The sequence below is a fragment of the Pan paniscus genome, chromosome 13 (genome assembly GCF_029289425.2).
Source record: "Pan paniscus chromosome 13, NHGRI_mPanPan1-v2.0_pri, whole genome shotgun sequence".
In the NCBI taxonomy this organism is placed as follows: domain Eukaryota; kingdom Metazoa; phylum Chordata; class Mammalia; order Primates; family Hominidae; genus Pan; species Pan paniscus.
The window spans coordinates 39,055,990-39,082,118 of record NC_073262.2 but is presented as its reverse complement, the minus strand read 5'-3'; the positions used below and the strand labels follow the sequence as shown (position 1 = coordinate 39,082,118).

At 39.8% G+C, this 26,129-nt stretch overlaps 1 protein-coding gene across 2 annotated transcripts in view; it reads right to left on the bottom strand.

The window, feature by feature from the left end:
* Positions 1-26,129, bottom strand: part of MCM6 (minichromosome maintenance complex component 6) — a 36,015-nt gene that overhangs the window by 9,113 nt on the left and 773 nt on the right. For both annotated transcript variants that reach the window (XM_003822816.4, XM_034954069.3), the window contains exons 2-13: positions 23,078-23,224; positions 20,632-20,742; positions 18,989-19,238; positions 16,935-17,100; positions 16,504-16,649; positions 15,383-15,533; positions 12,978-13,119; positions 9,746-9,887; positions 8,342-8,449; positions 7,173-7,328; positions 3,259-3,387; positions 1,867-2,028 (exon numbers count right to left, since the gene is read on the bottom strand). In XM_003822816.4, coding sequence (XP_003822864.1) covers positions 1,867-2,028; positions 3,259-3,387; positions 7,173-7,328; positions 8,342-8,449; positions 9,746-9,887; positions 12,978-13,119; positions 15,383-15,533; positions 16,504-16,649; positions 16,935-17,100; positions 18,989-19,238; positions 20,632-20,742; positions 23,078-23,224 — 1,810 coding nt within the window. The remainder of the gene's footprint in view (positions 1-1,866; positions 2,029-3,258; positions 3,388-7,172; positions 7,329-8,341; positions 8,450-9,745; positions 9,888-12,977; positions 13,120-15,382; positions 15,534-16,503; positions 16,650-16,934; positions 17,101-18,988; positions 19,239-20,631; positions 20,743-23,077; positions 23,225-26,129) is intronic.

Below are 26,129 nucleotides of genomic sequence, written 5' to 3'. Positions count from 1 at the left end.
AGAGCAAGCTGATTTCTAAGTTCCTAACAGCTGATAGAGAATAATGCGCTGGAACTGGCCCTACATTTAAACTACAAAGCCCCATAGATTAAAACATCATGGTACCAATGTAAGAGGAGCTGATAAGACTCAATGAAACAGAATGGAAAGTCCAAAAGGAGATCCTAACACACACAAGAATATATAATTAAGGCATGCCAAACCAGTGTCAAAAAGATGGATTGTTCAATAAATGGTTTTGGAACAACTAGAAAACTAGCTAGGTAAATAATGGGAGAATTTTTTATAATCTTAGAGTGAGAAAGGCCTAACAAAAGTTTTTTTAATGGATGAAGATTATGAACATATGAGACAGAAATAGCTCTTAAATATATGCAAAGATACTAAATTTCATTCAGAAAATATATTTGTGTATATAATTTATGTGCATATATTTTAATATCATGTGAATCTGCTATTTGAAGACTAATTTTTAAAAATAGAACAAAATAAAAATCAATTAGAGACTGCCCTAAGACATGTACCAGTTTTATGCAACTCATTTCAGGAACTATCACAATGGAAAAAAAAAGTACAAATGTTAGCATGGTTTTAGAATGACCTTGTCCCAGGGTATCTTGCCTATCCAAATTCTGCACACCCTTCAGTGATTGGGTTTAAACGTCGGCACCTCCCTGAGTCCTCCTCCTTCTTTGGTAATAAAGTAATTCATCTCAGCACTCTGCTTGTGATGCTCTATTCTCTCTCTCGTTTTTTTTTTCTTTCCAACTTATATTTTAGGTTCGGGGGTACACATGCAGGTTTGTTACATAGGTAAACTGTGTGTCATGGGGATTTAGTATATAGATTATTTCATCACCCACTCTCTCTCATTTTTTACATGCTTAATTAAATACATGTCTCGTTCCCACCAGATTAGCAGCAATGGAAGGCAGGGGCTCTCATTCATTTTTTGTCCCCTACAGGTGTTCCCTAAATATTAGGTGAATCAAAGAATATTAAATAACTTAGTATGAAAGTACTTCGTCAATAGTAAAGTACCATATCAAAGAATTTGAAAATTTAGTGGAAAAAAGCCAAAAAATTAACCTGTGGGATAAAAGTAGTGATTGAAGTCGGAACAGTGGTTACTTCAGGGGAAGAGGGCTAAGACTGAAAAGAGGCAGGGGTTTGGAACTTTCTGAAATTATGGAAATGTTTTGGATCTTGAGCTGGGTATTCACAAGGATGTATGTGAAAAAACTCACCATGCCATACATTTCCCTTTTTATAAATTATACCTCAGTCACACTGTAAAAAAAAGCCAAACCCCCTTTTCAAAGACGACCTCACATCAAACCTATTAATAAAACTAGGAAAAAGCAGGGCTGCTTTGGTTGAAGCGAAGATGGGACGCTTGAATGCCCTTTCGTACTACTCCCCTTTTACCTCGTTAATACCCACTGACCTATCCTCGTGGAATGCAGGGCTCAAAGAACAATCTAAAAATCAAACATTATACAAATGCAACCTAAGGAGGAGAGTTCCTTTGAGGCCAGGGGCTACATTATCTTATCTGTATTGCCAGCGCAGAGGCCTACTAGTACATTGTGGGGTCTAAGTACATTTTTCCTGAATGAAAGGTATTAAATGGTAACTTACGTCTTTATGCACTCTATAACCTATGACGTGATCGTCTCCGTCTAACAACTACACTCAAATGCTTACCAAGCTTTTTAAAGGGAAGAATTCCATGGTCGTATGAGCATTCAACAGTTACATAAAAATGTATTTGCAGTGAATTCTAGTATGTCCCATACCAAAGATTAAAAACATGCAACAAATCTGTTTATCTCTGCTCTCATCATATCAAAGTGACTCTGATACCTCATCACAGCAGTGCATCCGAGCCATAGCTTCAGAGAGACGAATCATGCTCTCAAGCTGTCGTACTGTAATCCTCCACGAAGACTTGGTCACTCCAGAACCATCTCTCTGGCGGAGATGTTTATATTGCTCCACAATGAAGTCCTCTGACTCTTTGGAAATCTGTTTCAGATCATCACTCAAGTTAGCGAAACATTTCTATTTGATGAGAGCTACGGTAAACCTAAGTTTAAGAGCCTTCCAGGTGGAAACATTTAGGGAACCTGAGAGGGTTGAAACTTTGAGAAGCCAGTGACAATAAATTACTATTGTAATGTCTTTCAAAAGAAACTAATATTAAGGAGGCTTGTGAATTCCATGTTACTAATTTTATGAACCTGAAAAAAGGCTTAGTATTTAAGCAAATGACCATTTCTAAAAGCTGCTTAACAAGCTGAAGCAATGGAACAAGATGTAATGTCTTTTACACCTCAGGATGTCAGTGCTCATTAAATAAATTAATGCTCAGTATTTGAGGCTCAATTAATTAACTCACACTCTTTGCAGGGAAAAAAAAAGCTGTTTCAATAAACTTTATATCTAAAGGATCCTCAGCTTTTCAGAGCAAGGAATTCAGCATATTAAGGAAGCATGCCAAGGTTACAGAGGGATCAGTATATCAGTATGCAGTAATGGAGAACAGATGCTCTTTTTTACACAAGAATCACCCATAATCCTTAGTTTTAAATGATTAAATTTCTTTGGGACAGTGAGAGCCAACCGCAATCTCATGAATAATCAAGTGAAGATGATAAATGATCAATACCTAGTAACACCTTCCAGAAGTCAAGTTAGCCAACAGTGTGAAAATCTCAACCAGAATGAGTATTTTTTTTCCTTTTCATACCCTATTTTGGGAAAATGCCAAGCATTTGGGGGTTTATGTCCAGGTAAGAATCCTGGGTCCAGAACAGAGTTAGTCCAATACAATGCATCAATCACTGTAAAACAGTAATTTATATTTATCATAATGGCCTAGATGAATCCAATGTTTCCTTCAAAGAAAGAGTCAACTATTGATTTAGGCACATAAACAATTTTAACGTTCTTAGTAATGTTTGAAATAAAAGAATGTTCTAGATTATCCAGTTATCCAAAACTCTTCTCCCATACAAATCTTTTTATTACCACTAAACAAATAATGGAATTATTCAGAATTTTTTTTAAAGTTCCCTTTCTCAGCCCTCTCTGAAAAAACAAATTGCTGTTCCACAAAAAAAAAAAAAAAAAAAGTTGTAAAATTTAGGAACTAAGGTAGATGACAGGTTCAGTTAATTTCCATATAACACACTTACTTAAATTCCACTTTAATATACCCATTATACCTTATCCCAGTACAAAAGGGTAGGTTACCTTGGGTTTAAACTGTCTTGCAAAGAGAAGATATCTTCTGATATCATCGAGGGAATAGACACGATCAATTGATTCCTCAATTCTTGAATGCAAATCTACTATGCGCCTGGCAATGGCATAATCTGTAACCTAATTCAAAACAAAAAAATCACTTTGATAGTCACAGCAATATCTTCTCCAGACTATCCCAGGCAATAAGAAATGATTTATCGCCAAAAACAAGCTCTAATATGCCACTTAAAGAAGTATTAATGGGTACCAAGTTTCTGATGAAAGTTTGGGAACAGGTGGATTTAAAATCAAACGTTTAAATGTATACCATTGCCCCACTCTAAAACTATACCTGAAGGAATTGATTGGCTTTAAAAACAATAGTAGGGTAAAGTGCAGTGGCTCACACTTGTAATCCCCACACTTTGGGAGACTGATGTGAGAGAAGAGCTTGAGGTCAAGAGTTTGAGACCGGTCAGGGCGACAAACTGAGACCCTCCCTGTCTCTACAAAAAAACTAGCTGGGCATGGTGGTGCACATGTGTAATCCCAGCTACTCAGGTGGCTGAGGCAGGAGGATCACTTGAGCCCAGGAGGTTGAAGGGGCAGTGAAGCCATGATTGCACCACTGCACTCCAGCCTGGGCAACAGAGCAAGCCTTATCTCAAAAACAAAACAACAAAAATAGCAGAACTAACATTTATAGGGCCCTCAGTGTATGAGACACTGTTGTCTTAGGCAGGTCTTAGAATAATTAACTTATGCAATCCTCACAAAAATTTTATTAGGTAAATGATATTATCCCCATTTTATACATGGGCAAATTGAGGCCTAGAAAGGTTAAGTAATTTATCCAAGGTCACAGTTAAGTAGTGGAGCCAGGATTTAAATAGTCTAGCTTCAGAGACTGTGCTCTTAGCCACTAAATTTTGAAGATATTCATCCCAGAATACTGGAAAAAAAAAAAAAAAAGACCCCAAAATATGCAACTTGCTCTCAAATGGTTCAGGAAAAAAGTGTGCAGATATATACAGACAGTAAGCAATAAAGCAAACAGGGTAAAATGTTATTATGTGAATCACGTAAAGGGTATATGGGTGTTCTATGCACTATTCCATTTCTTGCAACTTTTCTGTAAGCTTGAAATTATTTCTAATTAAGAAGTTGTCTGGGTGGAACACAGTGGCTCATGCCTGTAATCCTAGCACTTTGAGAGGCCAAGGCTGGTGGATAGCTTGAGCTCAGGAGTTCAAGACCAGTCCAGGCAACACGGCAAAACTCGGTCTCTACAAAAAATACAAAAGTTAGCTGGGCATGGTGGCCTGCACCTGTAGTTCCAGCTGCTCAGGAGGCTGAGGTGGGAGGCTGGCTTGAGCCCAGGAGGCAGAGGTTGCAGTGAACTGAGATCATGCCACTGCACTCCAGCCTGGGCAATACAGCCAGACCCTGTCTCAAAATAAATAACTAAAATAAAACAGGCTGGGCCCGGTGGCTCACGCCTGTAACCTCAGCACGTTGGGAGGCCAAGACAGGGGATCACCTGAGGTCAGGAGTTTGAGACCAGCCTGGCCAATAAAGTGAAACCCCGTCTCTGCTAAAAATACAAAAATTAGCCGGGCATGGTGGCACACGCCTGTGATCCCAGCTACTCAGGAGGCTGAGGCAGGAGAATTACTTGAACCTGAGAGGCGGAGGTTGCAGTGAGGTGAGATGGCAGCACTGCACTCCAGCCTGGGTAACAGAGCAAGACTCCATCTCAAAAAAAAAAAAAAAAAGAGAAAAAGAAAAGGCTTTTTGGCCAGGTATGGTGGCACATACCTATAATCCCAACACTTTGGGAAGCTGAGGTGGGCAGATTGGTTGAGCTCAGGAGTTTGCAGCCAGCCTGGGCAACATGGCAAAATCCTGTTTCTACAAAAAACTCAAAAGTCAGCCAGACACAATGGTGCACATGTGTGGTCCCAGCTACTCGGGAGGCTGAGGTGGGAGGATTGTGTTAGCCCAGGAGGCTGAGGCTGCAGTGAGCCATGATCACGCCACTGCAGGAAAGAGTGGGACCCTGTCTCAAAAACAAAACAAGCCGGGCGCGGTGGCTCACACCTGTAATCCCAACACTTTGGGAGGCTGAGGTCGGTGGATCAACTGAGGTCAGGTGTTTTGAGACCAGCCTGGCCAACATGGTGAAACCCTGTCTCTAGTAAAAATACACAAAATTAGCCGGGCGTGGTGGCACACGCCTATAATCCCAGCTACTCAGGAGGCTGAGGCAGAAGAATCACTTGAACCTAGGAGGCGGAGGTTGCAGTGAGCCAAGATTGTGCCACTGCAGTCCAGTCTGGGCAACAGAGTGAGACTCCGTCACAAAACAAAACAAAACTAAAGAAAACAGTTTAAAAAAAATCTTGAATGTTTTAAAGGTTTATATTGATCTTTTAAAGGTTTATAACTTGATCTGCTACTAAAGCTACTTTAATGAATCATGAACAAACATAAATGTATGAAAATCAGACAACTCAATTATCTGGTGATTAAATATGTCTCTCTTGTGAAGGGAAAAAAAGTGAACCAAACCAAACCAAACCAAACCAGGTGTGATGGTGCAGGCCTACAATCTTAGCTATTCAGGAGGCTGAGGTGGTAAGGTGGTTTGAGGCCAAGAGTTCAAGACCAACACGGGTCTTGAACTTGTTGCTGTTGCTACAAAAGGATGAAAAAATTAACCAGGCATGGTGGTACACAGCTGTAGTCTCAGCTACTTGGGAGGCTGAGGCAGGAGGATCACTGGAACCCAGGAGATTGAGGCTGCAGTGAGCTATGATTGTGGCACTGCCTGGGTGACAGAGTAAGACTCTGTCTTTAAAAAATAAATAAATAAAAATCCAAGCCCTCCAAACACTCACAAAATGGAAGGCTACTTTTATTTAGATAATATTTAAAGTTCCACTGTAATAAAGAGCTGTGCACTGTACCCAATAAAATGTAGAACCTCAATGCTGAATGATTTAAAAAGTACAGCCTAAAATATTAGTTCCTACAAACTGTCATTTTATAGTTCTGTGGGCATCTGAAGTGCATTATTAAATATTTAAGTACACATAACTCTAATAATTAAACTAACATATCAGTATCCAAGTAAATCTACATTTTTTCACTCAATCTTAAAAGTGAGAAAAAAAGGTAAAATACATTCAGCAACTTGATAGGAAAAAATACGAAGATAAATGACTCATGATTAAAAAAAAGAAGAAGAAAAGAAATTTCTTTGGCATCCCAGTTTTTTTCAAAGGTGACTGAAAAATAAAAGCCCAATCAACAAAACAAAAAATTGTATAAAAATCTTAAGAGTGTGGTTGGGGCCAGGTACAGTGGCTCACACCTATAGTCCCAACATTTTGGGAGGCTGAGGTGGGTGTGCATCACTGGAGGCCAGGAGTTCAAGACTAGCCTGACCAACATGGTGAGATCCTGTCTGTACTAAAAATATAAAAATTAGCCACGCATGGTGTTACATGCCTGTAATCCCAGCTACTTGGGAGGCTCAGACTCAAGAATCGCTTGAACCTTGGAAGTGGAGGTTGCAGTAGGCCAAGACTGTGCCACTGCACTCCAGCCCAGTCTCCAGTGAGAGGCTGTTTAAAAAAATAAAAAGTGTGGTTGGAAGTTAACTGTAACTTGTTTCCTTTTGAGAAATAAATAGTAACAAAACCTGAAAACTTAATTCTTTAACACAATTAAGTGGAAGAGGCAATTCAAATGACTTTATTTTGAGTTGCTTACTAAACCCTTTGTCCGATCCTGTGCCACCCTGAGGGAAATCAAAGGCTGGTGCACATACATGCACCAGCTGTTGAGCAGTGTATCTTCCAGCCTTGTCTCACTCGATTACTCCAACTGGGAATAAAAAAGGAAGCTCATGGGGTTACCTCATTACATTCATCCACAAGGATAAAGAAGAGATCGAATCGGGACATGATGGGAGCTGACAAATTTATATTCTGTTTCAATGATTTTGATCTGTCATAGTGTCCACTGATTGGGTTTGCTGCTGCCAAAATGGACGTCCGGGCGTTCAGAGTAGCCTGACCACAAAAGAAAGAATCTTAACAGATTTAAATAGACATCAGCCAATAAATATATAACAACATGTTCAATCTCACCCATAATTAACTAAACGCAAACCAAAATAATGACATACCCTTTTTCACATAAACAGGAACTCCTATGTGATTTTGGTGGTATGATGTGCACACCGTTGAAGACATCAATTTGTTAGAAATTTCTCTTATAGCCAAATATAAAAGGATGTTGCGTTCAAGGATGCTTACTACAATTTTGTTTGTAATACAAAACACTGAAAATGAACCAAATGTCACTCAACAGGAGTCTAAAGAATCAAGCTGTGGTATACACAATTGAATATGGGAAATAAATAAAAAACCAAAGTTGATCTAATATGTGCTGGTAAAAGATTGCCAAAATAAAATTATGAAGTTAAACCAGCAGGAATGAAACTGTCAGTATTATGCTTATGTACAAAATATTCCTAAAAGGGGCACAAACTCAATAGATGCCTTATTTTCTTCCTCCTAAAATTCCTTTTTATCCATTAGATACCTCTAAGTATCTACTGTTGCTGGGAGTTGCAGGGAAAGAGTTGTCTTTTCAATTTACAATTGTGTACTGCTTAAAAGCTACTTGAACCTGTAGCTTTTAAAGTTTAGATTCTCCCTAGTGTTGGTTATACTGTCATACTTATTTTCATTTAAATACTCTGTTAATATAAATAAATATATACATATATAATCAATCTGTTGATCTTTGGTTATTTTTGTTATAATTGGAGCATGCTTTATCAAAGAAAATAAAAGCTTTGTTCATGGACATTTTCCTCTATTATCATGGCAATACATTTACACAGTACTCTAAACAACATTTATAGTTTCAATAAATAATTCTCAGGGCTGTATTTTCCATTTTAATGAACAGCATTACACACTGAAGTAATGAATTTTATCCAGGTGAACTTCTCTAGTACTACATTAATCAACAAGGCTATGGACGATGCAGCAGAACAGAAGTAGATAACACATACCTTCACTCCTGCTTTAGTGATGGATATGGTCTGCTGTTCCATAGCTTCATGAATAGCAACTTGATCCCGCACGTCCATCTTATCAAATTCATCAATACAACACACACCCTGTAACCAAACAAATCAAGCCTAAGAAGCTGTCTTTCAAGCTAGATGCATGGCTCACACCTGTAATCCCAGCACTTTGGGAGGCCAAGGCAGGAAGAACGCTTCACTAAGGCCAGGCATTTGAGGTTACAGTGAGCCATGATTGCCACTGTACTCCAGGTTAGGTGACAGAGTGAGACCCTGTCTCTTAAAAAACAACAACGGCCGGGTGTGGGGGCTCACACCTGTAATCCCAGCACTTTGGAAGGCTGAGGTGGGCTGATCATGAGGTCAAGAGTTCGAGACCAGCCTGGCCAACATGGTGAAACCCCGTCTCTACTGAAAATACAAAAATTAGCCAGGTGTGGTGGCGTGCACCTGTAATCCCAGATACTCAGGAGGCTGAGGCAGGAGAATTGCTTGAACCCGGGAGGCAGAGGTTGCAGTGAGCCAAAGTTGCACCACTGCACTCCAGCCTGGGCGACAGAGCAAGACTTCATCACAAAAAACAAGAACAGTCTTTCAGATGGAAAATTACAAGTAAACTCACAAAGTCTGCTACCACAGGGACTCTTCTATTCTCCAAACAAGTAGAAGATAGGTAAGTGAAGATTCTTAACTCCCTTTTCTAAGGAAGATAATTCAACAGATCCTAAAGCTAGAAAGAACCATACAATTGACTTAAAACTAAGAGCATAACTAAAAATATACACTTACTGTACTTGTACTCAACATCAAAACCTTGTGTCAACTCAGGATTGATTTTATACCTGTAACTTATATACACATCTACCGATCTAAACTAGTCACAGCAAACACACGTGCTCAGGACATGCTGATCAACTATCACAATTTTAAATTCTAGATGAAGAAAACTATGAATTATTTACTAAAGAATTTTGGGTTTTTTTTGTTTTGGTTTTTTTGAGACAGAGTCTCGCTCTGTCGCCCAGGCTGGAGTGCAGTGGCACAATCTTGGCTCAATGCAGCCTCCATCTCCTGGGCTCAGTGATCCTCCCACCTCAGCCTCTTGAGTAGCTGGGACCACAGGCACCCGCCACCATGCCAGGCTAATTTTTGTATTTTTAGTAGAGAAGATGGGTTTTCGCCATGTTGGCCAGGCTGGTCTCGAACTCCTGACCTCAGGTGATCCACCCACCTTGGCCTCCCAAAGTACTGGGACAAAGGTGTGAGCCACCGTGCCCAGCTGAGAATGCTGTTTTTAAGGACATCTTTTTAATGGTAACTTATAGGCCTTTACTGATAGGGTAGGGGTATTCTGACTTCTTTATACTGAAGAGTGTAAAATGTTCTTACATTATCAGCCAACATCAAAGCTCCAGCCTCAATGACAAACTCATGAGATTCTTCATCTCTCACAACAGCTGCTGTTAAGCCAGCAGCACTGGACGCTTTACCACTGGTGTAGACAGCTCTGGGGCTGAACTCCTCCACGTGCCTGTTCAAGGTTATCACATAAAGACTCATTAATATGTGATTATACAGCACCCTTCCCAGGAAAACCAGCAGAAGAGTTTAAATTACTGAAAGAACATTTGAGAGCTTAAGCAATTCATGAAGACACATGCCACAGACTAAATGGGAAGGTTTCTCTCCCTCGGCTTTTCCTTTTTTTTTTTTGAGAGAGTCTCGCTCTGTCACCAGACTGGAGTGCAGTGTCACAATCTCAGCTCACTGCAACCTCCACCTCCTAGGTTCAGGCGATTCTCGTGCCTCAGCCTCCCGAGTAGCTAGGATTACAGGCGTGGGCCATCACGCCTGGCTAATTTTTGTATTTTCAGAGTTAATACCTGATAAAAATATCAATTTTTTTTTAATTGAGACACAGTCTTGCTCTGTCGCCCAGGCTGGAGTACAGTGGTGTGATCTCAGCTCACAGCAACCTTTGCCACGTGGGTTCAAGCGATTCTCCTGCCTCAGCCTCCCGAGTTGCTGGGATTACAGGTGTGCGCCACTATGCCCGGCTAATTTTTGTATTTTTAGTAGAGATGGGGTTTCACCATGTTGGCCAGGCTGGTCTCGAACTCCTGACCTCAGGTGATCCACCTACTTTGGCCTCCCAAAGTGCTGGGATTACAGGCGTGAGCCACCACACCTAGCCTAAAACATCAATTTTATTTATTTTTTAATTTAATTAATTTATTTATTTAGACAGAGTCTTGCTCTGTCACCCAGGCTGGAGTGCAGTGGCTTGATCTCGGCTCACTCCAAGCTCTGCCTACTGGGTTCATGCCATTCTCCTGCTTCAGCCTCCCGAGTAGCTGGGACTACAGGCGCTCGCCACCACACCCGGCTAATTTTTTTTGTATTTTTAGTAGAGATGGGGTTTCACTGTGTTAGTCAGGACGGTCTCGATCTCCTGACCTCATGATCCACCCACCTCAGCCTCCCAAAGTGCTGGGATTACAGGCGTGAGCCACCGCACCCGGCTAAAACATCAATTTTAAAAGAAGTCTTTAATAGTAATAAACAGCAACAATCATCTATCAGAAGGTCTTGCAATTAAAAATAAAACAAAACAAAACTAGATATGGGGCTTATTCCAGAAATGCAAGATTGGTTTAACATCTGAAAATCAATCAATATGCTAAATTAATAAAAGAACTACATGACCACCTAAACAGATGTAGAAAAAGCATTTGACAAAATCCAACACCTTTTCATTACAAAAACCAAACAAACTAAGAATAGAGGAGGTTTTCCTAAGTCTAATTAAGGGTTTTTTCTTTAACCTGACAAAGGGCATCTATGAAAACCCACAGATAACATCAAACTTAAAGGTGAAAGGCTGAATGTTTTGCCCCTAAGATCAGGAATAAGACATGTATGTCTGCTCTTGCCACTTCTATTCAACATTATACTGATGGCTCTAATCAAGGACTATTAGGCAAGAAAAAAAGGCAGCCAGATTGGATACTCCGACTATCATTATATACAGATTTTATACATAGAAAATGCTATGGAATCCACTAAGACTGTCACATACCACATGACACTGTTACCAGAGGCAACACTGTAGTACATCTTTCTTTTTGAGGGGGGAGAAAGAATGACAAGAAAAAAAAAAAGAATCCTTTGTAACACAGGACTACTATCTTAAAATCTAAAACTCAGTCTGTGATATGTTCAAAAGAAATATTTAATCATAAAACTCCAAACCAACTAAAAATGTTCAATATTCTAAAATGGTACTATGCTACAAATTTCCAAAACAAAGAAAAGGCAGCTTGATGTAGTATGAAGTACACATGTTTTGCAGGCAACTGTATCTGAATTTTAATATTCATGGCTCAGTGTCACCTTTCACCTACAAGAAAGTGGGCAAATTTCTTGTAGGCTTGGAGAGGTTGTGACTCCCTGAAAAAAAAGGGAATAATACACATGCCTGTCTGGGTGATGCTAGAGTAAGACATAACACATATACAGCACTGAGAACATGGCAGGTGCTCAGAAACTTGTTGCTTTTATTTTGGGCCCTAAGTTTCTTAAAAGTTTGAAAGTAATCAAATATTTATTATAGCTTCTAAAAACAGTCAAAAATGGTGTTCACACTGACAAAGTTAACATAAAATATCTCAGAGCAGCATTCCCTTTGGAAAGTACATCCTATTTTATTTTTATTTTTTTTGAGACGGAGTCTCGCTCTGTTGCCCAGGATGGAGTGCAGTGGCGCAATATCGGCTCACTGCAAGCTCCGCCTCCTGGGTTCACGCCATTCTCCTGCCTCAGCCTCCCAAGTAGCTGGGACTACAAGCGCCTGCCACCACGCCCGGCTAATTTTTTGTATTTTTAGTAGAGACGGGGTTTCACCGTGTTAGCCAGGATGGTCTCCATCTCCTGACCTCATGATCCGTCCACCTTGATTTCCCAAAGTGCTGGGATTACAGGCGTGAGCCATGGCACCCGGCCAGTACATCCTATTTTAAAACCTTACAAATGTTTGTATTCTTAGTCTCAACAATCCTGTATCTAGCAATTTACCCAGAGGAAACAAACAAAAAATGTATATAACATTATGATGTTCACTGCATCTATATGGGTAATTATTATAATAAACTATCCTGTTAAATTTAACAGGGCTAAGAAAATGATTTTGTAAGCTATAGTATACCAACAAAAAAAGACAATTGTGAAAATGACAAACTCATGAGATTCTTCCATGCGAAAAGAAACATGGAAAAAAATGTTTATAGAAAATTGAAATTACAAGTATGTATAATATGATTTACAATAATGAAAATACATAATTCATATTTTTATACAAATAATAAAATTTGTATAAAATTTTATACAAATTTATTATACAAAGACTAAACAGTTCAATGTGAGATTGGTATTACAGGCAATTTTTCCCTATTCTAAAAAATTGTACAATGTTGCCATAACTTTAATCTATGAGAATTATATATTCAACACAGTCATAATTTACACTCCTAGTAAGGCCATACTGACTGCATTCTTGGTAGCACAGCCAGCCTGGGAACTATGTACACTTTTTCCTGCAACACTGTATCAGGCAAACGCTTACTTGAGAAATTGGCTCTTAGCTGTACTTGGGTCACCAACAATGCAAACATTTATGTCCCCTCGAAGAGAGGTCCCTTCTCCTGTTGTCTTTGGAACGCCACCAAAGAGCATCAGCAGGACACCCCGTTTTACTTCATCATTGCCTGAAATGAAAAGAAGCTACAGATGAAAAACTAATTTTTCAACATGAAGTTAAACACTTTCAGAAGAAACAGTAAAGGCATGTTTACCAACCGAAAGGCAGAGTCAGCTAAAGCAAAGCATAAAACTGGAGTAATAACACCTGGCTTCCGATCTTGGTTCTTGTTCTGTGGACTTAGTCACCTAAACCACTGTTCCAATGTTTTCTCCTACACCACAGATGTCACCGTGCCAGTGCTCACCATCCTAAGAGCCTTTACTTGTCCATGAGTCCTACTTCCTACACAAAACCTTACCCAATGCCTTAGCCCTCAAAGATCTCTCCTGATAAATGAACTATGTCCACCAAGGCCTACCACATTTGCTAGTCCTTTTTAATGCCAGTTCTTATAGTTCTGTGAAGAGTTTGAGGAAATGGTTCATAACACTTTTCTATCACCTACAGTGACCAGCACTGAATAAATATATGTTAACTGAATTCATGTGGATTAAATAAGATGCTGAATGCAATTTACAGCTGCTTAGTTCATAAATCCAATAAGAAGGAAAAACAATTTTCTTAAAAAAGAACACTGTGCTATGAAAAGAAACATTTTTCTGTGGAACTGTTGACTCTCAACTCCATCAACAAAGTGCTATGCAAAGTTACACAAGGCATTCCTTAAAGCAGAAAATTAGGCTGGGTGTGGTGGCTTATGCCTGTAATCTGATCACTCTGGAAGATCCGAGCACTTTGGAAGGCCAAGGCGGGAGGATTGCTTGAGCCCAAAGGTTTGAGACCAGCCCAGGCAACATGGTAAAACCCCATCTCTAAAAAAAAAAAATTTTTTTTAATTAGCTGGGCATGGTGGCAGGCGCCTGTAGTCCCAGCTAATTTCAGGGCTGTGGTGGGGAATCGTTTAAGCCCAGGAGGTTGAGGCTGTAGTAGGCAATGTATGCTGTCACTGCACTCTAGCCTGGGCAAGAGTAAGACCCTAACAAAACAAAACAAAACAAAACAAAACAGGTAGAAAACTAAAAATCCTTTCCACAAACAAAACTTCTCTGACTTATATTTAGATAGAAAAAAAGGGCCGGATGCAGTGGCTCATGCCTGTAATCTCAGCACTTTGGGAGGCCAAGGCGGATGGATCACTTGAGGTCAGGAGTTCAAGACCAGCCTGGCCAACATGGCGAAACACCATCTCTACTAAAAATACAAAAATTAGCTGAGTGTTGTGGGGCAATCCTGCAATCCCAGCTACTCGTGAGGCTGAGGCAGGAGAATCGCTTGAACCCGGGAGGCAGAGGTTGCAGTGAGCTGAGATCATGCCACTGCACTCCAGCCTGGGCGACAGAGTGAGACTCTGTCTCAAAATAAAATAGAATAAAAAAAGATAAAAAAAGGTTGAGTTCTTACCATAATCCTAATTGAGTATGGAAGACAAGGATGGAAGAGTTCAAAGATAAAGCATCAGGCCTACAATTTTAGTCATAGCCTTCAAAACACAGCTAGCAACCAAGAGTCAGGAAAATGTGAAAGAAACTGCCAAAGGTATAGACAGAACAAGTAACCAATCATAAACACTCCATTTCGGTAAATAAAAAGAGAAACAAGAGCCAATGTGGTGACCTACACCTGTAATCCCAGCTACTGGGGAGGCTGGAGGTAGGGTTGCTTTAGCCCAGGAGGGAGTGCTTCAGCCTAGACAACATAGCAAAACCCCGTCTCTCTAAAACACATACACACACACCAACAACAACAAGGCCAGGAGACTACAACCACAAAAAGGCCAGGAGACTAGTCTAGCATATGGAAACACACTTAAGTGCAGCTCTGTCATAAGGCCAGGAAATAAGATGACAAAATAACTTTTCCTTAAAAAAATAAAATTGTGATAAAAATACATAATAAAACTTATCATTTTAACCATTTTTCAGTGTATAAGTTCAGTGGCAGTAAGTACATTATGTTGTATAACTGTCGCCACTATCCCTTTCCAGAACTTTGTCATCATCCCAAATAGCAACTTTATCCATTAAATAACTCATTTCTCCCATTCCCCCAGCCACTGATAACCTCTATCCTACCGTGTCTCTATGAATTTGCACATTACAGGTACCTCGTATAAGTGAAATCATGTACCTGTCCTTTTGTAAATGACCTCTTTGAGACCCACTAAAAACTTTCACAGTCTGATTTATGTGCTTTCAGAAATCACCTGTGGCTGTTTATAATCATTATTTTGATTTCAAGTTTATGGTACAAATGGATGGAATTCTTACCATGTATAGTAGGGAACAGGCTGGTACAAAGATTGTGGTATAGATTTTTATCTTGACTCATCTCAAACACTTTCTCCCATTCTTTCACAGTCATTTGGTTCTTAATGCTCTCAGCTGTCTGTTCCTCATCTCTGAGCTCTTTCCCCCCAAACTAATGGTAGAGAACAAAGGAAGAATCATTAGTATAGAAGCAGTCAAAAGAGCATAAAGGAGAAGAAACTTCATTACAAACACAACATAGCGTGGGAAAGTCAACCTCACAATTTATTGACTGTAAAGGTTTAAAAAAAAACAACTCCCCAAAGTAGTAAGCCCTCAGTTAACAAAGACACTTAAGGGTATGTCATTTGTCCAGTGAGTTAAACAGAAAAAAAGCTACCTGAATGCTCAAGAGATAAGCCATAGCAGAATGTTAATCACTGACATAAAGATGCAAATAAAATAAGAGAATATTATGTTCACTCCCTTTTTCCAATACTGAACTATTTTCCAAACTCCCATTTATGACACAGAATCAAGTTAACTGAATGATACTGCCAGGGGTTCATCATTCTCAGAAGTTTACTTCCCAGATTACTAAATCTTTTTATTTGTATTTCCTCCAGAAGAATAACAGAGGAACTGTGAAACTTTAAAACAAAAAACAGCGTGGATAATTTGTACCACTGCACTTAAAAGCATTGAGCTTTTATGTAAGACATCAAATAAGACTTTTTTTCAAGATCAGAAAGGCATACGTCGAAAGATTTGGTTTTAAAACTCATCAAATCTTAACCCCATCCCGTGCTCTCAACATTGATGAGACAGCCCAGATGTTTCAGAATCCTATCATTTCGTGGCAGCCTCAGGGTAGGTGTTTCTTAAGCTGTCACTCTACTAAGACTCACTGTTGGCCTGCCTGGCCAACAGAGCAAGACCTCATCTCTAAAAAAATTTTTTTTATTAGCTGGGTGCAGTGATTCACACCTATAATCCCAGCTACTCAGGAGGTTGAGATGGTAGGATCACTTGAGCCCAGAAAGTGGAGGCTACAGTGAGCCATGACTTTGCCATTGCACTCCAGCCTGGGTGACAGAGAGAGACTGTTTCAAAAACGAACAAAAACCCCCAAAACGACTGACCCTTGGGTTGGTTGGCGCAACACAGCAGGCAAGAAAGACCAGCCTATAAGAAAGGTCCCTAACACCAAGGGCCCGGAGTCCTCGAATGCCTTCTGTCTCATATCCATCAACACCACTGACACGGGAATTAGTTTCTGCACGTGCTCCTGAAACAGAATGATAGGTTGTTTCACAACTTAAATATTAAAGGTGCTGAACATCAAAATTGCTCAAATAAATGAAAGCTATAAATCCAAAGACTTCACTTAAGCCTTGAATACTTTCAGAATAGCACCATTTGTGGCAAAACCAATTTGTTTTTATTCTCATCACACTTCGTTCCTCAGCTTCTGATTGGTAGCCAAAAAGAAGACAATGAAGATGTGGGAAGCTAGATACTCTGCAGTTTAGGTAACTGAGAATTTGTTAAATTTGAGCCACAGATTACTGACCTGGTGTGCTAAGCTTGGAGACGTCAGGCACAACAATCAGTGTCCCTGTAAAGTCACACTTGTCACCAGCTTGAGCTGATTCCACAGCTTCAGCCCTTAAAATTACTTCTAAACTGCGGGGGATACTCCCTCGAGGAAGCTCAGCTTGGGTCTCTTGAATACGAACCTGTAATACAGACAACCAACCAACCAAGAATGAGAAGCAATCCCTTTCAGATGCCATATAATCTAAATTAAATACCACAAACATGGACATATTCTAAACTATCTGACCCATTAGCAGACTTTTCACATGTACCAACATTTATCCTAAAAATTATCTACTCTAAAACTCCTTTTAGTCAAATAGTTCAATTTGGCAAGAGATTACATCTATTTAAAAACTCCATGATGATTCAAGCAGCAGAGAAAAAAAAACTTCACTTTTACTCTCATTAAAAAATAATTTTTTTCTTTGTTCAAATGACTCCAAATATCTGTTCCATGCTCCATCTTCTCCTAAGCTTTAAGATAATTTTACAGAAAATTTCAAATACACCTTTTATACCCTCCACTTCAACACAACTGCTAACATTATTTACAGATACATGTTTTTTTTACTATATATTTGAACACAGTTGTGAACATCAAGAAACTTCATACCTAAATATTTTAGCATTCATCTCTAAGAATAAAGACAATCCTGTTACAATATCATTATTACAACCAAAATAATTAAACAATATTTAATTTCATAAAATTACATATCTTCTATTATCTAGTCCATCTTCAAATGTCTTGATTGTCAAGAGTGTCCTTTACACAGTTGTGTTCCCCCTCCAAACTAAGACCCAATCTAGATTCATACTTTATAAGATAAGACATCTCCTACCCAAAGCTGTTGGTAGAATATGTGCATCTTATAAGCTACCAGGTTAATGTAAGAAAGCCAAATAAGGAGAATGATTATCAGAGCAATATAAATAATATTAAATTCATCTGATAATAATTATTCCATACTTGAGCTGCTTCAGCTTTTCTTTCCATTTTGTATGTCCCATAAAATTAAGTCCTGCTGAAATTTGAGGGTCCCCTTCATTCTTACTACTGCCATCCATCACCTCTTGCCCAGGTAACTGAAATTGCCTATTACCCTCTGTTAAACCCATCACGGACTTATTCAGTTTCCTTTTAAAAAAAAAACACACAGGCTGGGTGCAGTGGCTCACGCCTGTATCCCAGCACTTTGGGAGGCAGAGGCAGGCGGATCACGAAGTCAGGAGATCGAGACCATCCTGGTTTAACACAATGAAACCCTGTCTCTACTAAAAATACAAAAAATTAGCCGGGTGTGGTGGTGGGCACCTGTAGTCCCAGCTACTCGGGAGGCTGAGGCAGGAGAATGGCGTGAACCCAGGAGGCGGAGCTTGCAGTGAGCCGAGATCGCGCCACTGCACTCCAGCCTGGGTGACAGAGAGAGACTGTCTCAAAAAAAAAACAAAAAACAAAACAAAACAAACACACACCCACACACACAAACTACCTTCCCACTATATTCCCACTGCTTATTAAGATAGGCTCAAACTCCTCAGCCTAAGATTTAGGGATCCAAGTACCTCCAGGTCTCACATCAAATCATCTCTCAGATGATCTCCAATTTGGCTCCTTTACTTCAATCATGATAATCCTCATTGCTTCCAAGCTAGCCTGTCCTATTCATGCTTTCCTTTCTATGCAGCAAATGGAAATCTTACACTAACAAGTTGCTATTTCTTTAAGTTTTCTTAATTCCAGTTCATAATGACAACCACCACCATCTAGTTACCATTTATTCTTTGACAAATACATCTTGTCAGTCTTAAGGAACTTCCAAGTTACTGAAAGTTAAAACAAATGTATATACTAACAATTATAATTTACATGAACAGTTTTGGGCTTAACTTTGTAGTCATTTTGATGATGCTTAACTTACATAAAAATTGAGTTGAACATTATCTAAATAAGCTATTGCAAGGGCCTAGAAGTGAATTATTATCATAGATGGACTCTGATCTAAACAGATGTTAAATAAATACCTTTTGAAAATCAACAAATCTTGATTTATTTGTATCCAGTAAGAATCTCCTCCTGTTGGCACAAACTGGATTTCGGCAGATGTTTGGCTGTGTGTATTTGAACTGCTGTTCTACATCCCTGATCACTGTCTGACAGTCCAAGCACAGAAAAGTTCCGCTCACAAGCTCTGGGTGAACTGGGTGAGTCCGCACCACCTGCCCACTGATGCGAGTGAGCAAACCAATTCTGGATGAGGTGAGCTCTCGAATCCTGTTTAAAGACAAATGTCCCATTAGTAAACATTCATCTCTTAACTAAGAATCTTTCCATTTTAGTGAGAGGGTATTCAAAGATAATTTATGTTTAAAAAAAAAATTCAAGAGACAAGGTATTCTTTGGACTCTCCTATAAGAATAATTTAGTCAACGTGCCCATTCCTAAATTATATGACGTATATGTATCCAGAACAAAATATATAAATGAACTAAAGGATGCCAAAAAAATGAAAATTAAAATTATAAAACAGAACGGGCTGGGCGCAGTGACTCACGCCTGTAATCCCAGCACTTTGGGAGACCAAGGTGGGCGGATCATGAGGTCAAGAGATCAAGACCATCCTGGCCAACATGGTGAAACCCCACCTCTACTAAAAATACAAAAACTAGCCAGTCGCGGTGGCGGGCGCCTGTAATCCCACCTACTCGGGGAGCCGAGGCAGGAGAATTGTTTGAACCCGGGAGGTGGAGGGTGCAGTGAGCCAAGATCGTGCCACTGCACTCTGGCCTGGGTGACAGAGCAAGACTCTGTCTCAGAAAAAAAAAAAAAAAAAAAAAACAGAATGATCCTGTTTTTGTTTTATATGCAAATACTTTTTTGCTTACCCGCAATTTCTAAAAAAAAAAGCATGTGTTACATAATAATCCTATCATGAGAAAAAATTTTGTTCTCAAAGTTCAGAAACACTTCCTTTACAAACCCATTTTATGTGAAGTAATTTGGTAATTTTATAATTTCAGTAGTTTAACTTTTCAAAATATCACTTCAATTTTATCCAGTAAATTTATTCTTAAAATAACTGCCAAAGGGGTGTTTGAAAATTATGCATTTAAACCGACAAAAATTTCCAGAGATTCAGGAATTTCTAGAATTTCATATTTTCTCCTTTGATCAATTTTCTCCCAAATTTCCCCAAAAGGCGCCCTGAAATGTGATAATCCTAAAAATTTGCTTCACTCCCTTTACATCTAATCCCATCTCCATAGGAAAATACATTTCTCCAACACTAAACTTTCTGGATAAGTGGGTATAACTCCTACAAAAGTCAACCTTCTACAAAATCTGAATGCAAACCACTATTTTTTCCTCCTGGTATTTTACAGCATCAATTTTGTAAGTACTTGTTTTATAATTATTGTGATTATCAATTATGAAAAAGTAATTTTACAGCAACAAATCTATTTTTTGCATGATTTAGGTAGAAAACCTAAGCCAAAAGACTTCACAGACAAGGAAACTGAGGCTCAGGGAGGTAAAAGTGATTTGTATAATGTTAAATAGCCAGCTAATAGCAGATCAAGGCAAACTCTCAAGTTTTCTGACTGTCAGCTAAGTGGTACCTATACCATTTGGTGAATTCCTTTTTTTCCAGAGAAGGGTTTCTTACTTGTGTCTGGTAGGCAGGTCTTGGAATGCAACATAAAAATCCTTGGCAAGAGGGATCTCTTTACGGTCTTTGACGAATGTTTTCAAGGCCCGACACAGGTAAGGGTAAACTCTGAAAAACAAAAAAGTCAGCTGATACCTTAGAGGTTTACCAAGGCCTCCTTCCCTTTACATACCTACCAACAGCCGAGATTAAGGAATTTCATCTGGTTACAACTAAACCTTAGAACTTAACTGTGTAGGACACTTCTATTATCTACTCTAGGTTTAGGACCCTCTTTCAGTTCTCTCCTATCCCACCAAAACACTAAATATAAAATGTCATACCATACCTGATTATCATATAGCACATAAATAATCATACAGCACCCACACTGTTGGCCATTCCTCTGTCCAAGATGACTAGCTGAACAATCATCTTGTCAATATTATGCTCAATACTGTGAATTTTCTGTGGGCTGTTTATGACTTAGTAAGTCAGGTGTCAAGTCAGTCTATTTCTTTGGTTTCATTCTGAGACAAGGTCTCACTCTGTCACCCAGACTGGAGTGCAGTGGCACGATCACAGCTCACTGCAGCCTCAATCTACCTAGGCTCAGGTGATCCTCCCATCTCAGCTTGCTGAGTAGCTGGCACTACAGGCATGCACCACCATGCCCAGCTAATTTTTGTGGGGTTTTTTTTGTAGAAATGGGATTTCACCATGTTGTCCAGGCTGGTCTCAAACTCCTGGGCTCAAGTGATCTATCCACCTCAGCCTCCCAAAGTGTTAGGATTACAGGTGTGAGCCACCACATCTGGCTGGTTTGATAAGAAATGGATGAGGACAGAAGTATTTGTGCACTAATGTGAGAACAAATTGGCAAAAATGCTCCATTTGACTGGTGAGAGTGAAGTATGCATGTCCTTTTGATATGTTTCTAATACCTACTCCAGCTTAGTTTGTTTAAGAAGTGGGGTCTGAAACCCTCTAAAAAAGGCGCTACTCTCAGGAAAGAGAACTGCTGCCTGGCTTGTGCATGAGGCATGGCACAGCTGCTTCTACCACCAGGCTTGATTGTCTACCTCTCCCTTATTTGTCAGTGCTATAATTTCTACTGCTGCATGCTTTCACAATAAATCCTGTTGCTTACTTACCCCCTCCAATTATTCTTGATCATCAGCTATGACCAGAAACACAGACAAATCCTCCATCTCCTAATCTACCAAGAAATGAAAGAGACTGTGCCTCCTTATCCCTGGGTTTTCATTTATCTTTCACAGCTGTCCACAATTTATTTTAACCTGATTCTATTTCTATAGACTGTCACATTTATTTAATCCTAATACAAAGTCTTGTGTGCAAAGATGTTTCTTGCTATATATAACAAGTCAAAACAAAATAAAAGCCTTCTATTAAATATAATGTCTAACCATAGTATTTCTACCAAAAAACCACAATTGGAGCTATTAGTATGAGTTTAAGAAATTTTATATGAATTTGAGTAATTTCATACACAGTACACACACAAAGACATCAAAATGTGACAGAAGATCCTTACAAAACTCTGCACTTGCAGACTTGGAAGGCTCCTGGAACTCTGTTGTAGCAGATCTGCTAATGACGGTGGTGGATTACAAGTGTATAAGCAATTTAATTCTCCTTACTCTTCTCCATTTTCTACAATATATACCTATTACTTTTATAAGCGAAAACAAAATTAAACTTTAAGGGAACAAGAAGTACAACAACGTCAATGCTGTAAAGATATCCCCAGTACAAGAAAAGGACCCACACAAACACCTATTCCTGTGGGGAAAAAGGATGAATGGAATGACACAAAAGTAAGTAAGTACAGTTTTCCTCTTGGGAAAACTATATAGAAAGCAAAGATTTTCACAACATTTGTATTTGAAAAAAAAAGTTCAGCTCTGGCCGGGCACGGTGGCTCACGCCTGTAATCCCAGCATTTTGGGAGGCCGAGGCGGGCGGATCACCTGAGATCAGGAGTTCGAGACCAGCCTGACTAACATGGTGACACCCCGTCTCTATTAAAAAATGTAAATAATTAGCCGGGCGTGATGGTGGGCGCCTGTAATCCCAGCTATTCGGGAGGCTGACGCAGAAGAATCGCTTGAACCCGGGAGGCAGAGGTTGCAGTGAGCCAAGATTGCGCCACTGCATTTCGGCCTGGGTGTGACAGAGCAAGACTCCGTCTCAAAAAACAAACAAACAAACAAAAAAAAAACACAACAACAACAAAAAAACGTTCGGCTCTACAAAGGCCTACATGAAGTTCAGAGCAGTACTAAAACGACCACTGGCAGTATCAAAGCGCCTCTTCTCAGTGGGAAATAACTGTGAAAGCTGCCCTTCTGCTACACAAGTGAACACTTACAGTCCAAGAAGAGCTGGCTTCCCCGATTTCAACCCCTATTCAAAGTAAAGAAGATTAATATGCCCATACCTATAGAACTCCTCTTGAATGGTGGTGGAAAGTTGCTGGTTAAATTGTTCCAGGTCCACAAAACTCACAACCAATGTGTTTCTCTCAGGACGAATCAGTTCCTCTGCTAATTGCAAGTATTTAATTTCTCCATCGCTGCTCTGAAACCTGCAGGTACATTCGAGTCAACTAGATTAAGGACACAGGCAGTACAAAGAACCTGAATGATAATTCAGAATATTGGTTAAAGTCCAACAACTAGGCTCAGACAGGCCCATGTTTGGCAGTTCTGTAACTTGGGGCAAGTTACTCCTCCCTTCTGATATGGTTTGGTTGTGTCCCCACCCAAATCTCGACTTGAATTCCCACATGTTGTGGGAGGGACCTGGTGGGAGTTAATTGAAGCATGGGGACAAGTCTTTCTCCTGCTGTTCTCTGATAGTAAGTCTCACAAGATCTGATGGTTTTAAAAAGAGGAGTTCCTCTGCACAAGCTCTCTTTGCCTGATGCCATCCACGTAAGACATCAGTGACTTGCTCCTCCTTGCCTTCCACCATAATTGTGAGGTTTAACTGCTAACTAACAAAAAAACCCAACAACTAACTCTTCTTTTACTACTGTCATGTATAATTAAGATTGGAAAATGTTAAATCAAGAAATTCAGTCTCAAACCCAATGATTCCATTTCTGTAGGGAATTTGCAAACTAACAAATTAGTCAGGGATTTAAGAAGCAGAACAGAAATAAGAATACATGGAAATGAGGTGTTTCACTGCCCAAGACTTCAGGAAAATTGAAACAGGCACACTAAATAAAGCTGCTGGTATTTTTGCTTCTAAAGCCCAAGCAGGATATCATACAAATTTATTTCTGTTCTTTCAAACATAATATGCAGATTCGCCTTAAGAAAAAAATCAATTTCTCCTCCATATACAGCATGTTCTGACTCCTTAAAATATTTGTTAAACAACTACGTGCAAAGCCCTATAACAGAGGTACCTGAGGCTGAAAATGGCAGCGTTCTTCCTGCCCTAGGGTTAACTAATACTTTGTCTGCGTCTAGGGAGTTAGACATGTAAGCAATGAAGACAGACAAGAAAGATGTTCCTGTTAATGAGAAGAACAAGAAATGTGCTAGGGTAATAGAAACTAATTCTGCCTAACAGAACATCTACAAGTCATACATATAAAAGGTGGCGTTGGAATTCAGCTTCTGAAAGAGTTAAAAATTTCAAATAAAAACAGGTGGTGAAGTGACTGACTAGATGATTCCAAGAATGTGATTAAGTCAGAGAAGGTAGGGGAGAAGTGTGGATGATGACTGGGGTGTTTTTGTAAGACAAACAGGAAAGAGGAGTGATGAAGAATTTGAACTTTATTCCACAAGCAATGGTGAATTAAAAGTTTATTTTGTGACAGGGAGTTGGCATTTCTTTAAACAAAGTACAGAGATTATTTGTCTCATCATTATCATCTAGCTGCAAAGTCAAGGCACTTAGATTATTTGTTGAAATGAAACGTTTATTGAAAAACCTTTGTAATGTGATGTGGTGGGTAGGTGGGGTTGAGGATGGAATTTGAATTCCAGACTAAGCTGAGAGGTAAATGTGTTACACTGCCAGAGATAATGAAAAACAAACAGCACCCTGGGAGCCTAAGGAAGAAAGGATTAGTGCCTCTCAAAAAGGTGTACAAGGTTTCACAAAGGTGTGAGTTTTTAGCTGGGCTTTGAAGGAGGAACTATCAGGCAGACAATAACACTGCCATAGGTAGTGAAATGGAAATTAAATTACGGTTTTAAGTATACCAAAATTTCCTAAGACGGCAGCATTATTCACAATAGCCAAAAGGTGGAATGAACCTGTGTCCACTGAATGGATAAGCAAAATGCAGTATATATACAGGTTGAGCAGCCCTCATCTGAAACTTTAAAATATGAAATGGTCCAAAATCTGAAACTTTTTGAGTGCTGACATGATTTTCACTGGAGCATTTCAAATTAGGGATGCAATTGGCTAAGTATAATGTAAACATTCCAAATCTGAAAAAAAAATCCAAGATCCCAAACTCTTCTGGTCCCAAGCGTTTCAGAAAAGGGATACTCAATGTGTACAGACAATGTTATTTAGCCTTAAAAAGTAAGGAAATTCTGACACATGCTACCTCGCAGAGGAACCTTGTAGACATTATGTTACACAAGCCAGACACAAAAGGACAAATACTACACGCTTCCACTTATATGAGGTACCTAGAGTGGTCAAACTCATAATGAAAGGAAGCAGAGTGGTGGGTGACGGTGGCTGAGGGAGAGGGTAACGGAGGAGAGTTCGTGTTTAATGGGCACAGAATGTCAGTTTGGAAGATGAAAAGAATTTGGAGCCGGACACGGTGGCTCACGCCTGTAATCACTTTGGGAAGCCCAGGCGGGTGGATCACCTGAGGTCAGGAGTTCAAGACCAGCCTGACCAACATGGAGAAACCCCATCTCTACTAAAATACCAAATTAGCCGGGCGTGGTGGCGCATGCCTGTAATTCCAGCTAGCAGGGAGGCTGAGGCAGGAGAATAGCTTGAACCCGGGAGACGGAGGTTGCGGTGAGCTGAGATGGTGACATTGCACTCCAGCCTGGGCAACAAGGGCTAAATTACGCCTCAAAAAAAAAAAAAGTTTGGAGATGGGAGAGTGGTGACGGCTGCACAACGAGGTGAATGCACTTAGTGCCACTGGACTGTACACTTAAAAATGGCTAAAATGGTCAACTTTGTTATGTATATTTTACTAAAAAAGAACTTCAAAAGCCATTCCAAACTGCTGACCCTTCATCCTGGAGGCCGTGGTGTATCTGCTCCAGGAAAAATAACCGGTGGGTGAGGCAAGCCAGGGAGGAGGTTGGGGTTATGAAGCTAGGAGCCCAGAGGCACAGAAAAAAAGAAGAGTAGAGAAAAGAAAGGAAGGCCAGAGGGAAAGGGGAGCAAGGGACCCAGAAGAAGGGATATGGTGAGCTACTCTCTGCAGGGCAGGGCTCCGCCCCCCAGCAGCTTTCAAACCACAGTTGACGCAGAAACTTTCATCA